The 16248-nt window shown below is 32.8% G+C and overlaps 1 protein-coding gene across 1 annotated transcript; it reads left to right on the top strand.

Moving 5' to 3' along the window:
* The first annotated feature begins 13134 nt into the window (after nucleotides 1–13134).
* Nucleotides 13135–14883, top strand: LOC139907365 (uncharacterized). The gene is made up of 3 exons (XM_071893753.1): nucleotides 13135–13231; nucleotides 13542–13718; nucleotides 13778–14883. Exon 3 carries the CDS (start codon nucleotides 13832–13834, stop codon nucleotides 14645–14647), a length of 816 nt encoding a protein of 271 aa, XP_071749854.1. The 5' UTR covers nucleotides 13135–13231; nucleotides 13542–13718; nucleotides 13778–13831; the 3' UTR covers nucleotides 14648–14883.
* Nucleotides 14884–16248: the final 1365 nt, after the last annotated feature.

The raw sequence follows: 16248 nt of genomic DNA, 5'->3' as shown, positions 1-16248 counted from the left end.
TATATTTTGATAGTAACGTGCATATCTTATGACCTAGATTTTGATTCATATAAAATAAAATCAAATATCTTTATATAGAACTGAAAAGCAAATATTTTTTACAAATAAATAATTAACAAATTATGTTTTGTGCAATAAAACATTCTTCGGGAGGTCATTAGTATTGATGTCAGCCATCTTGGATAGCAAAACACAGAAAATTTGGGTGAATAAAAATCCTTGCTCATATACCTAAAACAGATTCAGTTAATATTTTTCATTTGTCAAGCTATTATGACGGATTCATAGTTTGAAGTTTGCCAAGGCTTTATATGATTGTTTTTTTTTTTTTCAGTAAAAAATTATTTTTAGGAGCTTATTTAAATAAATGGTCTCGGAATTCGGTTTTATCGCAACCTCATTTCTGTAATTATTTTTTACAATGACGTCACAAAAAAGAAATAAAAAATGAAACTCAAAGCACAGAAGTGAACCATCCCAGAAACTTGCATCTTTTATGAAATTGCATTCACAGATTGAAGTTTAATTCAAAAGTTTGAATCATTGGAAAAAGTTTGCGTGTCCACTGCAAAGAGATTAATCAGGTGTTAGCAATTATAAAATTTTATAGTTGGATTTATTGGATCTCCCAATGTCGAACTCATGGTTTTTGGCTATTTTTCTCTCGACGTCAAGTTTTTCCGCCTAAATAATTTTGATTGTTTTATTCAAAAGTTTGTGAACTCCCTTCTACAAGTAGTTTAACTAGTGAGGAACGTTGGGTGAATTCTTTAGCTCACTTGGTTTTTTTTATTTTTATAAACACGGAAACTAACCTTGATGATTTGTAACAGATTTATAAATGTACAAGAAATTTTCCCTATGAACATCACTAAAGCTTTAAATAAAATAGCGAAACGAGGATCCAAATGATCAATAGCTGAAAAATGACATGCCCCAAAGAAACTTTTCATTCGGTAATATTCGGTTTTCATTCAGACATTTTTATTTCTATACGATAGCCAAAATTTATTCATAAAAATACTAAGTTGGTCAATATATGTATATATACTACAAGGAATCAACTACAAATTGTATTCCTTTCCTTTGAAAAACGGAGCATCAGGGTGTCGACTTATTACTTTATTCATTTATCAAAAAGTATAATTTATGAAATATCCAATACGTAGCAATAGAGATGAGGGAATTCACTGTTGACACAAAAATACAAAGGTTATTTTTGTGTTAGTGAGGTAACGCCGTGCTACGTCAGTAAGAAAATAACCAAGTGATGTCATAGGAAAAGTGACTTCTTGCAAAAAAATATTAAAACGCTGCACCCTTGTATCTCCGTTTCGTGAATTTATTTTAATGCTCTAAGCATCATTATTTATAGACCACTCATCTTCTTTTTTTTTTTAAATCAACAAATGCAACTTATCGTACAACTTTCTGCCAAATATTTATTTAACTTGAATGTTAAGCAAAAAATTCCCTCAATCTTTTAAGTATATCTTTTTTTAACATAAAGTATTTGTTCCTGGTCTACATTGTACGTTCATCACTGTTATTAGAGCATGCATCCAAGCTCATGTTACTCCAAACTGTCATTTTTCTATACTATTTAAACGAATGAGGACATCATTTAATTAAATGAAGGGCTGCTATGATATATCTGCTTTGTAACGTGATCTGACACGGTCTTTATTGACCTGAGGATTAAGCTTTAACATCTCGAAACTTGAAATTGGCTTGAAATAAATCCAAAGGCTGAACTTGGACTTGCAAATTAATGACTTTCTTATTCCCTTGATCCATAGTGTCTTTTCTATTTTTGAAAGAATAAAAATAATATTGAAATATGAAACGACATATCTCTGATAAAACATGACAAGACGTCTAACGAACATTTAGACATTTTTCTTTGATGTTTTTGTAAGCAGACATATAATGTATCTACCTATTACCCTCATAATATATGCATTAAAGCAAAGGATCGATTTTCAAGGAAATATTTATAACTAAAGGACAACTTATACAACAAAAAAACAACATAGCTGTTTCAAGAATGGTTTGTAGAAGAGTAATTTATCTCTTATTACGTTTTATTAGATTAGAAGTAATTAGTAGATTTATTAGTAAAAAGCTACAAGAAGAAGTAAATAATTACAAATCATATTCTGTGTCTGTGTTAAAATTATAACTCCGCTACAAATCCTCAGTCCTACTATTCGTCTTCCAAAAACTCATAATTAATGAACAATTTAAGATTAAATGAATAATATAAAGATTTCGGAAATGAATAACACTCTTAAGGTTACAACAAGAATAAGTCTCCCCCTCGTCTATGATCATATTTCTTACAACTATAATAATAAGTGTACTTAAATAACATAGGTATACACATATCTGTGTAGGATGTTTGAACTCATTTACTCATACATATGACTTTCATACAATGTATTCCTAAATATCGAGTAACCCTTGTGCCTCAATGATAATTTTTATTTCAATGTCTTTGAATTGAAAAGCCTATGGTATACTAGGTAAAATCGTGGACTTTTTGATAACGAACAAAGAGGGATTCACTTTTGCAACAATAAAAAGGAGTGCAACATTGAGGCTTCATAAAAAACTTCTTTATTGCTATATCTTTCACCTTTCAAAATGATTTCCTTTGTCTCGTACTGTGGCCTCCAACCTGTGCTTAATACGCTGCAATACTACTTGATTAAGTCCTTGGACATGCCCTTCCACTGCTACTCGACAAAAGCCTTGAAGTCATCCATATTTCGTTAAGGGGTAGTACAAGCTCTCTTCTCAACTACACCACGAAATGGAGGTGGAAACAGTCGAAAGGGAATGTTGGCCAAACGGATCATTTTTCTCTAACCAACTCAACCATTTCTGGCCTCTTTCGTCACAGTTGGTCTTGGTTGCTGTTGAAAAATAGTAGCCGATGTCCTGGTACATAAGCGGACTACCTCCTCAAAGTCAAATTAATGAAACTGAGAAGCATGGTATGCTGTTTTATCGACATGGTCGGACTTCTGGTGATCGCAGTGTCCACGTCCTCCATGATCCCGATTTTCCAGAGTCTACTGCAGCCAGGGGGCCTCTTAAGGCTCTCATGTAAAGCCCTAATACTTTATTAATCTTATAAATACGACTCTGAGAGCACCCTGCGACTTTCAGAATCTCATTTACACTCACTTGGGCGTGGAGAAAATCAGACACCTTTTGCCGTTTCACCTCCATGAAGACAACTTTTGATTTTTCAAAGTTTTGTATTATTGTTTATAGTCCTACTTTTAATATTGCAACATTGTATTTTCAATGTTGACCCTAAACTAATCCAGATTGATTTAAAGTTAAGTACACAATTTTACCTTACACACTATATTTTTAACGTACGCCTTAGAGATAGTTCGTGTACCATAGTTTGAGAAACACTGCAGTTTATAGTTCATGAGTGCTTAACCAGGGAAGACTGAAATGAATATAGAATACACTCGTGTTTTGTACTTGACGTGAGTCTAAAATAATTTATTCATATTAATAAACTAAATGTAATCAATTAAGGTTTTTAAAACATTTTAGCTATTTTTCATAATCTTTTTTTTAAAGTTTATTAATTTTACAAATATCCTATAGATTAAATAGAGGATACATTTATTATTAAATTTAGTTTTATATTAAAATACATGTATCTATGTCAGTGATTCCATGATTCTCTAAGCTAATTTCTGTAAATAAGCAAGAGCAAATCAATTTTCAAAATAAATAAAAGTTTAAAAATTGTATGCCGTAGTTAGATTAACAACTGTCCCTTGAAAAACAGAATCGTCCCGTTTTTAGACAAAAAATAACTTGTGGCTTATTGAGCTGCAATGGAACACACTTTGTCCTGTAATTCTCTGAGTTGTAAGAAATGGTCAGTAAAATGCAGCTGGAAAATGATTTTGAAGAACAAATATGTTTACAATTTTTCTACAGATGTTCTATAGATGCATTTTGTCAGGATGGATGATCTCATTTCTATCTATTGATTATATTAATGTATAGAGTTTTATGTAAAAAAGCCAGGTTTTTTCTGTTTAAGAAATATTCTTACTTTATTCAGTTGATTTTTTTAATTACTAAAGTGAATTACTGGATATAATAAATTGTTTTTCATGTGTTCATGTCACTCAAAAATATGTATCTAATTCAATTCAGGGTCAAATAATTAAAAAATCGGATAAAATTGGTTGTCAACGTTCCTTGAAAAATGTAATCGTTCCGCATTTCGAAAAAAAAACCCTGTTTCAACCTTGTCAGTGAGGTTTCCTTCATTTATTTTCAGAGAGTTGGCCATCCTATCCCCTAATAACCATCGAATATACACCTTTTTCAATCAAAATTCTTCAATATGTTTGCTAAAATTTTGGATTCTGAAGCCTACAGCCAACTTCATACAAATAAAAAAAGGGGAAAATGTTTTAATGAATTCTTCAAATGGTTATTATTTTTGAAAAGTTTAATTGAGTTCTGCATAAGGAAAATTTGTCTTTAGTTATTCATGTGAATATAGTAAACACATGTGTTTCATAATATAATTAGATTAAATTAAAAATATATAATGCATAGCACATGGGTTGAAAAGTACCGTGCTTCACATACTAATGGCACTATTTTTCAATTTACCTCATTTCGCGGTAGTACAAATCTTCAAAAGACAGCTGTCAACATTTCATGACAATCTGTTTTTTAGTTTGTGAGCATCTTTCGCTATATAAAAAAAGGATAAAAAGATTTCATCAGTTTATTTTACATTACTTTTTGATGAAAATACCGTTCAAGACAAGAAATGACTTAAAAAGGGTGTTGGGAACTGAGAATAAATATAAGTTAATGATTTAAAAAAATCTAATTTTGAACGAAAAGCTAAATATTTAATGTCATTGAAATCGTTATTGTTTAATGGGGAAATTTTTATGTATCAAATATTCATTATTTTTTGAAATGGGTCTCCTGTTAAGTTCAATTTATTCAATATACTTTATTAATATAAGACCATTCTTTTGCACTAACGTCAAAATAACCGCTCCCAAAAATTCCATATTCATAAACAGTGATGTAAATCCTTTGTATTCTTTAGCTGGCTCACTTTTTTGGAATTGGTACTCTGAAGAATTGATTTGCAAATTCCTCAGCTGTTGTCATTATTATTTAACTCCTGAGTAGTGATAAGGGCTTGTTTTACTCCGAGTAGAATTGAGGATTGACATCGTATAACAGTGTCCAAGTTGATTGTCTTCTCCCTCTCCTTCTTTGTCACAGCTGATTATATAAAATCCAATGAAACCTCACGACAGCTAACCTACTCTCCCCCCTAAACATTCTTCAAATTGTCTAAAATTCATTGTTTAAAACACTCTAAAATAGTCAAACATGATGCAAAAAGGGCTGTGACTTTTTTCTTCCTAGTTGCAGCCTTAACAAAATATTTTTTATGAAGCTGTTATCCTTATTATTTAGTTCTGAAAGAAATAACATTTAAGTATAAATTAGTAAATAATGCGAGTGATCATGAGAGGCGGAGAGAAAAAATGAAGGATTGCGCAGGATTTATAAGTATGAGTCCTTGTTGGACTCGTAGTAGAAATTAAGGATTTACATAGGAGTCACTCTAGCTGATATATTTTGCTAAATACGGTATATTATTGGTGTTTATTTCTTTACTCTCACTGCTACTTTCAGCTGATTTTAATAAAATTTCATGACAACTAATTCAAACTGTTTGGATTACAACGCTAATTTTTCGGGTTCTTTTATTTTTACAAAGCGGAAAGATGTATTTCATGCATCTCTGATATTACGTGATCTCTGTCAGTAGATATGTTACCTTGCAAAGTTACCATATTCCTTATTATATTTTCTCAGGCGTAGTTTTAATCAGCGCTATTGAAATTATTAAAGGAAAATCTGCTCTTTTTGACTTTTCTTAGCCTCAAAAATTATCAATAATGTAATATAATTAATTATATAAATAAGGGCTAGTTACGTTACTGGTTAAGTGCAAAATATGAATGATTTTATTAATTATTCCTTAATATTTAAAAAATTATGAGTTAATGTTGAGAAAGGAGCACTTTAGTTTAAAGCAAGAATGTATCAAATATGTCCAAGAATGTGGGAACGGCTTTTACTAGTGAACAATATGAATATGTTAATTTTGCTAATATGTTTTTTATTATTACTGTTTCATTTTTCAGTATAAACTAAGGGCTATTAAAGACGTGGAGTAACAGTGATTCTTATGGATAAGTCCATATAGGACTCAGAGTATTCTTATTTAGGACTGAAGACTGCAGTCCCGTCAATTTCATTCTTGGTCCAGTCCAGTTCAGTCCTACATATCAGTCCGAAAAATTATAAAGTTCAGTCCTTCATGACGTCACTCAACCTTATTTTTATACATTTAATCAGTTCTACTACTGACAGACAAAATGACCGGTCCCAAGGTCTAATAGGACAAGTCCTAAGACTTTCTGAGGCTGAACTGAATAAATAAGGCCTGACGGAATAGTAATTCCATGGTATTAAACACAGAGTTGAATTTGTGTTTATTTCCCTCCTCTCACTGATCATTGCAGCTGATCTAATAAAGATTCGTAACAGCTTAACTCTTCTGCTCTCAAACATTCTACAAATTTTTGGGATTACCAAGTTCATTTTATGTTTCACGGATATAAAGGGATCTCTTTCGAAAAGTTATGTTATCTCTCAAAGTTATACTTATGACATTTCTCAGGCAGGGTTTCTCCCTAGCCGCAATTAAGCCAATATTCCCATCCCCATGTATATCTCTCTCATTAAAGCAAAGTGTGTCTGTTCATTGACTCCTAATTATAACAAGTAATGACGGCTACTCCTGTTAGTTAATAATAAAGGTTTTTGCCCCTTGATAGATTCTATTATTCCTTGCTACATAGGTGGGGCCTTCTATAAACATGACTACTTATATATATACATACATATGTCACAGAGTCATGGGAAAATACTTTACAGAATTTAAAGAGAAAAAACTTCAAAGGCACCGCCTTAGTATATATGACACATAATTTGAACTGCGGCTCCTTTGAAGTGCCGTCGGCAAATCTAAGTATGTACTACATACAGTATTTCAATTGTAAATCTTCTTACTCAATACTAATAACCGCGGCAGTTGATTGGCTATGGATTCCTTCATGTTGCTTTTTGTTATTATTATTATTATTTTTCTTGATATTGCCATCATTATATATAATATATATATGTATGTATTTGCAGATTTTAGTCAGTTAGTCAAAGGCGGGAAGACGGATCTTAGATGTTGTTTTTTTTATTTAAATGTTGCCTTTTGTTCTGCATTACTACTAATTGAAATAAAATATTCAGTCTCAAAATTTGTCAAAGATGACCTTCTTCCCAAGTTCAAATCAATTAATATAATAATTTAATTAGTTTTGTATTTATTTATATGAAGAAAAAAGTTAGAACCACCGGCATGCCACTAAACTAAGTGTAGGCGCCGCCTCCTTTGATGATTCCCCCTCCAAAATAATAGACATACTAAACAAATCTGAGCACATGGTAACATCCCTTACCCCCGTTCCCTTTATAAACATTATGTGACTCGGCAATGATAGATAAATGTAGACTACTGCTCAGTGATTCATTCATGATTCAAACTCTTGCTTGATGAGTTGATACTATTTTTGTGTAGAGAGTGTAGCTTATTCCATGCATGCTTTTTGGGGAATTTTTTCGGGTATTTTCTTTGTATAAATATCAATAGTGGGGATTTGGACTCGAAACTTGCAAATTGAATTAGAATAGATTCCATATTTTGAAGACTTGCGACTACACATGACCTTACAACAAGTCCCTACAAACTTGATTTGGATCCAAAGCGTCGTATACTTACAACTCGACTTTGACTCAAAAGCTATTTTATAGATAATTATAGAAAAACTTTAACACTATGGACTAAATATAAGCTGGAAAGAAATCTGAGTACCCAAAATTGAATCGACTTGAACCTGTAGACAAAGATTTTATCCCTGTAGAATTCATACTTTTAGTGTTTTGTCGGTTCTTATTTAAGAATAAAGACTGGAGTCTCGTCCAGTTCAGTTTTTTTTTTAAATAAGTCGTAATACCCAGAGTACGATGGTCCAGCGGCCTTAAGGATGGATCCAAAGAGTCAAATGGATCGAATAAAGAACAACTGGCACACCAATACATATCATATTTTGGTTCAGGAGGAAAATCCTCGTAGAGCAAAATCTTTGCTCTTACGAATTGCAAACCATTTCAGTTCTTCTTTTGAATACATTTCGGGTTTCATATTGGTAAAAAATGTTTTTGTCCCTCTTACCAAAGATATTTACAAAAAAATAATGTTATAACAAGAAAAATACATACGTTTTATAATCTTAGTTTATTCATGATACAAACTTTTTTTCATGTTTTCTTATAAAATAATATATTCTAGACACAGGAATTTATACATGCATACTTTTTAAATATTAAAATAGAAAAAAAGTAAATTTATTATATTGTTTGAAAAAAAAACATTAGATTGCATTTAATTACTATTTTAATGGATTTATTAAATTTTGAATTATTTCACTATTTTGCTCCACCGTTTGTAAAATATTTTGATACTATTTTTCTTTTTTGAAAGATGGAAGAAAATCCGTGGCAAGCCTGACAGCCCCTTCCCTGAATCATTTATTACGTGTATGCTTTCTACAATTTCCTTAAATATCTCGAAATCTACAAAATCCTTGAGTTTGGATTGCTGAGAATTGGTCGCTACACTTTCATTTAATGAAATTAGCTCTTCAAATAGACAAATTTTTATTGAATAGATCATTTTAGACATTCATCTGGGTTTATGCATTATTCCTGGTTTATGAAGCTCTTCCTTTGTTATCTCTTCGCTAATGAGAACAACTTTGCATAGTCGTGCCATTTCCTTATAATCATATCTACAAAATTAGGTCACTGTTTCTAATTAATCTAAGACACGTGTTTTGTAAGCTATAAGTATTTTTTTTTTTTTTTTTTTGCATCGGCATCGTATTTTTCCAGGTCAACTTTTGACAATTTTCTAGGCTCCTCACAACAGAGGAGTTCCCAATTATATTTTAGCCGTTTAAATAAGGAGACTTCATGTGGCTTTGAGGACTCAATTTCAAGACATTGAAAAATATTGTTAAAAATGAGATCTCCAGCATGATGACGGACATGCTGACCAATAGGGAGCACGGTCAAATTTAATAGGAATATAAATGCAAGCGACTGTAATACGTCCATGAAGCTGTTGTATCGAAACATAGATTTACTACCGATTGGTTGCACTGCTATTCGTTTAAAAAGTGAGGAACTTACACTTCATGAGAAATATTTTGCTACACCAAGTAATTTGATTTGACTGACGTTTCCAATTAAAACTGTTAATGTTTTTTTCAAATATATTTTATTTGTTAGTGTTGGTAGCTGTTTGGTATCCTAGTATGGTGTTGCAAAAAATGGATACATTCTAATTTTCCACAATTTATGAGGCAAGATCCGTTGTGGTTGATCTTCTAGCTTTGTCTGCAGTTGAGTACGATGTAGCAATGCATGAGGTACCGCATCCTGATTCTTCCATCACCACTTTGATGAGCATAGCCTGTTGAGCAGGACTGATATTCAAACGAGGCACAACAGATACTACCGATGGTTTTTTTATTAAATGTCGTGAGGAATTAATGTAGGTGTACCGACATAGGTTAATTTGTGGTGGCTACGTTTCCTTTGTAGAGAATTTCCTCAATCCTATCCGAGCTTCCAGTAGACTCAGAGTCACTTTTAGAAAAACTTATAGGCTTTAGAAGATCCTTTGAGTTTGCAGATTCATGCTATTCTACTCCTGGTGCCTCAAATCGACGACAAGCTTCTTTTTAAGATCCATAACCGATTTCTTTTTGTATTTAACACTAAATGATGCCACCCGATTTGATTGAATGGATGCCAAAAATGATTTATCTTCTTCATTAATCATGTTTTCCATAGTATCCTTAACCCATAAACAAAATTTTTTGTCAAGTTGTGTTTCTTTCAGACTCGAGCTTTCTCAAGGTATTTTGATTTCCCCCTTGAGACGCTGGGATTTGACATAATTCTCTGTTTTCACTTTTTCATCTTAATTTAGATAGTTTTCAGCTGAATGAGGACAGTCTTTGCAGATTCCCACGTAAGTGGCTAATTTTGCTTACTTTTTAAACTTCTTTTTGAGCGTGCTACATCAGACATTTTAGTACCTGGACACATGTTGGGAGGCCCAATTCAGTAAATATACCCTCCTCCATTGTTAAGATATTGCCAAGAGCAAAGATTGCATATTTTGATCTAGTTTATTTAGATCTCATGGGCACAATCTCAAATGAAAAAACGCAAAAGTATTCAGGGCTGCTCTTATTATAATGGTCTCATATTTTAATAACTTGTTTGCATAGAAAATTGTCTCTGAAGTTTTGTAGTTAAATACATTTTTTCCACGAAAATAAATGATAAAAAATATTAAATGTCCATAATTGCCCTGGTACATATAATTTTTGCAAAAAATGGAAAAATTCCAAAGGGAATAGCTTATAACTCTATCAAGAGCTCAGCACACTTCCAAATCAATACAGAAAATTTCCAAGGTTAATCGAAAAATTGTTCACAGATGCAAAAATCAATAGGAGGATGGAATTGAGTCTGATAAGAGGACAGGGAGTGGAACAACCAATACTATGATAGGTCCAAGGTTTGTTCAAGGCTGGCCATGAAAAAATTCGGTGAAATCCACGAAGATCCATACAAAAACAGGCCCAGGATCATATGACCAGGATGGTGAAAGATGATATTGGGTTATAACCTTACCAAATTCAGACGTGTTATTTTTTGTCAAAGGCTCCATTACAAAGAGAAATAATAAAAACAAAGTTTTGCTCAACTGGCATGCTGTACATAAGACATGGCATCATGGTTTATTGTCATGAAAAATTATTTACGGAAAGTTGGAAGGTCAACAAACAATCACTTGATATGTTAAAAATTAATCAAAACGTTTAATTATACTTATTGAAGATAAAAGTAAAGCCCTGTGTTGAAACAGCATTTCCACGTTGAGAAGTTTTTCACTCTGGATTCAGCAGCAGCATCTCACGGTGCCCACTCAATTCAAAACTGATTTTGAAAAAATTCCAATATTTTTGGGACAAGTCTATGTGGCCTTCCTCTTACCCTGATTTAAATCCCCTGCTCTTTTCTATTTAGGAATTGTTGGAGAGGGAGGTCAATGCTTAATCCTTCAAGAAATAAGGATGCTCTCATGGCAACCCTTGAGAAGAAATGCAACGGATTTTCATATTTACTACGTGTCATTTGTAATGCAGTTTGAAAGGGATTCATTGCTCTAAAAATCTCAAAAGTGGTCAAATTGAATAAATTCATATTTGTAATATTTGTAATCGTGAAATTAAATGTTCAAAAAATTTCAATCAAATTGGACTTGTGGTTTTTGATTTAGAGGAAATTATTTATAGGACAATTTTAAAAGCAATCCCCAATCGCAAAGATGTTTTTGAGTAGGTAAGTCTTTTTTTTTCTTCTCAATTTTAAAGTATATCAAAAGAGGGGAATATTTTTTTCCCCCCTCTCCTTTGTTTCAAACAAAGGGCATCAACGAGCATTTAAATCAACGTATTTTTACAGGAATATACACGATAAATTAATGGATTGGATACGATGTCAGGTAGTGTAAGGGAAAAGTGAGAAATGGAATTTTTACTATAGCCAAGCTCAAGTCGAAAACTTCTAAGGCTTGGACCACCTCCGATTGTGCTGATTTCTTTGTTCATAGGTTTTTTTCAGTACGTCACACATTTAGGAAAATAGTCAAAAAAATCAAAGAACATCGTTTGATGCACCCTAGTTTATACTACTACTAAATGAAATGACTCATCTGAGTGAATACCCTCCCTTTTGCTTTCGCTGTATTTGTCATGAAGCTCAGCCATTTTGAATCAATCTCAAACTCTCACTCTTCATATGGCGTTCCTTCCGCATAATCAATTATAAAATTGAAAATATCTTACTTAGAACCATACAGATAGAGGCCTTGACATTCGGCGATAATTTAAATAAGTAATTGAATTATGTCAATAATCAACACATTAATGACGTCACCGGGTTTCAAAACTTGATAACCCTGGACCAATGACGTGACTAATATAATTAGATGTTTATGAGTCTCAATTCTCTTAGGAAGCCGAAGAATCAATTCATTCCAATTAGTCAGAAATAGTTTTCATTGATTTTTTGAGCGAAATATCATCATTAATTCACGTTTTTTAGTTTTTTTTTAGGGATACTTCATAAAAATGTCAATTCTCCGCCTTCACTCCCCCTTTGACTCTCTTTATCTCTTTCATCCTTCAAGTGTCTTTGAAGTTTACAAAAGAAACAAATGCGTACATCATCAAATTAAATCAAGTCGGGTAAAATCATAGAAAATGAAGAACCTTTAATTGTTTATACAGGGTGATGATTTTACATACCGAACAAATTAAGATTTCAATATGGCGGTAACCCTGATATGATGAAAGTGTACTCATCAGATGCATCTATAGGTAAAAATACAATATATTCATAATGTCATCCGAATAAAAACATCTTGCTGCCATTATAGTGCCCCTCCGTACCGGGCCTAAGCCCAAGGAGAGTTTTGAGATTACGAAGCTTCCCAAATCAACTCTTTACCATGTTACCAGGGCTTTCAAGGAGTCATATGAGTCGGAAAGAGTTCCAAAAAAAAGGCTTATAATTGTTCCAAGGACATGATCGACGACGGCCCCAGCCTCTCCATGAAGATACGATACAGATACGATTGGATGCTATGTAGGTCCAGAGAGTTGAATATAATTCGAAGCTCCTATTCAATGGAAATGTGGGCTCCTAGCTACATGGATCTGAGCCCCTTGGACTACTACTATGTGTTGGGATTCTTGAAGGGAGAATCCAATAAACACTATTGGCCCCTTGCAAGCTTACGTTCTCGAAGTGGTGGCGAACATGGACACGGAGTATCTAATCAAGGGCAGTGGCAGGAATAGGGCCAGTTTGGAGGCTGTGGTTGAAGCTTGAAGTGGTTGGTTAGAGGGATTTACTTACCTATGAATCTCCCTTATATGTAAGAGCAACAGATTTCTGATTTGCAGAATTAATTCTGGGAAATAAATTGTTATTTAGATTATTCTTAAATGTTTCGTATTTCAAATCTCTACCCTGTACACATATACTAATAGAATATAAAGAATTAGCTTAATTATTTTCTTCTTATATTTTACTAATTAAAGCGGTGTCTTTTTTGAGACAGAAAAAGACTTTAGCACGCTTTCTTGTACATTTGTGTACGAGTATATATTTATTAAAGATATGCTCCTCTCAATTAATAATACTCTTTTTGTTTTTCCCTCTCCAACTGACCGAAATTATTTAAGATGGAAAATCTCTTGAGCGGCACTTTGATGTTGTTGCTCAAAAATAAAGATAACGGAAGCAATCCCCTTTTTATCATGGGGTGGCATTTATTATCCTTTAGAGGCATCAAAGAAGCCGCTGTACTAACTGATACCCAACACTCAAAGGAAAAGAAGAAATACAAGGGGGTGGGAATGGTAAAGGAAAAAAAAAAAAAAAAAAAGACAACTTAATATTTTTATTGTATACGTTTCAGTTTTTTCAGAGCTCAGTTTAAAATACACATTCGAAGAGAGAACAACTCCACAACATGAATATCCTTCAGAGTGTTTTATTAATCATGACTACTGTGCTCTTGTGTTATTCAAATACGGGTGTGCTAAGTCATCGAGGCAATTCATTGGATCGAGTCCTTCGATATCACTTGCGAACTTCCAAATGCAAATCCCGATGTCTTCTTCGACATACACTCTCTCCAGAGATTGAGTCATGTTGGGATAGATGCAGCTCAAATTCTTTTATGGAGGAAGATCGCATCGAGAATAATAGTGGTAACTTTGGTCGGGATAATTCCGGAGCACCTGGTTGGGACATTTTCCCACTTCCAACTCCTTCCAATGACTGCGAATCCATTGGATGGGGAGAGCTGATTCCAAACTATAATTACATTGGGGATATGAAGAAACGAAGCATTACATCTGCTTTGCAGCAGACTCACCCTGCCAATGTGTATTTGATTATGGGGCAAGATCAAAAGCGGAAATGGCATTTGCTCAGCTCTACTTGGACCAAATCCGTGCCTTATCCCAAAGGGGATAAGGCACGCCTTGTTCTTGTTGTAGTGGACTTTCTTGAAGGTATTAAAATGAAGATGAGAGTGCCAAGATGTGATGAAATCCAACGACGACATCCCGTCAAACGAAGTCAGTTTGGTATGCTCAAAACTAGCTCACATTTAGAGTCGTCGGCAATGTACGACGATCACGGAAGTATTCCCAGAAATAAACTGATTTTTCTAAGTCTAATGACTTTACTTCTCACTACAAGTCTGGTCTATGCCTTCATAGGCTTATATAAACGATGTCGACCAAAAAATGAAGGCCTCATTATATGTGAAATTATTTAAAGAAATGGGACTTTTATCTATGTTTATTTATACGTATTGTTTTTATGTTGACGCATATTCATCATACATTCAGATCCCCCCACACACGAGTATTCATTCTAAATGATTTAATTAATTAATCACATTTATATATGTATCAAACAACATGCCATTATTGTTAGTTTATAGAAACTCTAAAGCAAGGAATCAAATATATATTTATCTATATAAATAAAGCAAAGTTTGTTTCTTTATTTGTCTGGGGAGGACTCGTTTTTGGGGACGGAACATAAGGTCAGAGCGTCATTTTCAAACAGACTCAAAAACTTACAAAATTCGTTGTGGTGAAAAAAGTGTGTATTTTGAGAATGTAAAAATTAAACCAAAATGCTAACCCTGAGGATATGAAGCAGAGGAGAGCAGCTTAGCTGTCGTGAAGTTTCATAATGTTATCTTCAATCAGCTGTGATAAAGGAGGAAGAGGATTTTAGGTTATTTCCCGCCTTTTATGTGCAGACACAAAAGTTCAATCAGGGTTTGAATATAATCGACTGTAGCAGGAAAGGATAATGTCACTACTCAGGAGTTAAATAATCATGAAAAAATTAATTCTTCAGATTACCAATTACACAAAAGCGGGCCTGCTAAAAAATAAACTAGGATGGATGTAAATTGCGAATATTTTTTAGGTCGTCAATTTTTTTGAAATTACTAAATTGAAGAGTAAATTACACTTTTCTTAAGCCGTTGCCATTGTTATTGTATCCTCCAGGAGTAAATTCCTTGTTTAGCATATACAAAACATCCTGAAGAGGGGTATCCGCAGGATTATATTTGGAGACAGAGCTTGCTTTTTAGAAATTTTTTGCAAAAAAAAAATTACAAAAAATTACAATTTTTTGTGGAAAAAAATAAAATATTAAATTTTTCTGAATACCAAATTGAAAAAATAAATTTGTAGGAAAAAAATTTCAAAAGTTCACAGCTATTTAGAAAAAAATTTAATTTAAAAAACAAAAATTCAAAATTAAATTTCAAATATATAATTTTATGAAAATCATTTTTAAATATTAAATTTTTCAGCCGAAAAATTTCAAAAATCTACAACTATTTACAAACGATTCAATTTTTTGAAAAAAAAAATCAAATATTAATTTTTTGGGAGAAAAATTTCAAAAATCTATAGCTATTTACAGACAATTAAATTGTTACACAAAAAATTTGAAAAATTTAATTAAATTTTAAACATTACATTTTTTAGTAAAAATGAAAAATTCCTTCATTTTGTTGAGGGGCTACAACAGCCTCTCCCCCTGCGGACGCCCCTGGTGAGTGTTTGTCTGTATCCATTCAAAGACAAAGAGTAACTCTCCTTGAATAAATGCTCTTATTTACTTCCTTATCTATCCTCCTCATCAAATAGCTGCTTGCAGCTGATTTGATGTAACGTCAGGACAGAGAAGCACCCTTCCTCTACAATACATATTCTTCAAACTGTCAAACCATGTTGATTGTCTCTTACTTTTTATTTTTTTGTAACATGTTCAAAGTTCAGCCGTTGAGAATCTTTAGGTACTAAAGTATATTAGTAAAGAAAGGGAGACTCACTTTGTCTGTTCATC

This window comes from Lepeophtheirus salmonis, chromosome Z, assembly GCF_016086655.4.
Source record: "Lepeophtheirus salmonis chromosome Z, UVic_Lsal_1.4, whole genome shotgun sequence".
Lineage (NCBI taxonomy): Eukaryota > Metazoa > Arthropoda > Copepoda > Siphonostomatoida > Caligidae > Lepeophtheirus > Lepeophtheirus salmonis.
Note: the sequence above shows the minus strand (reverse complement) of the source record. Positions and strands in the feature narration are given on the sequence as shown.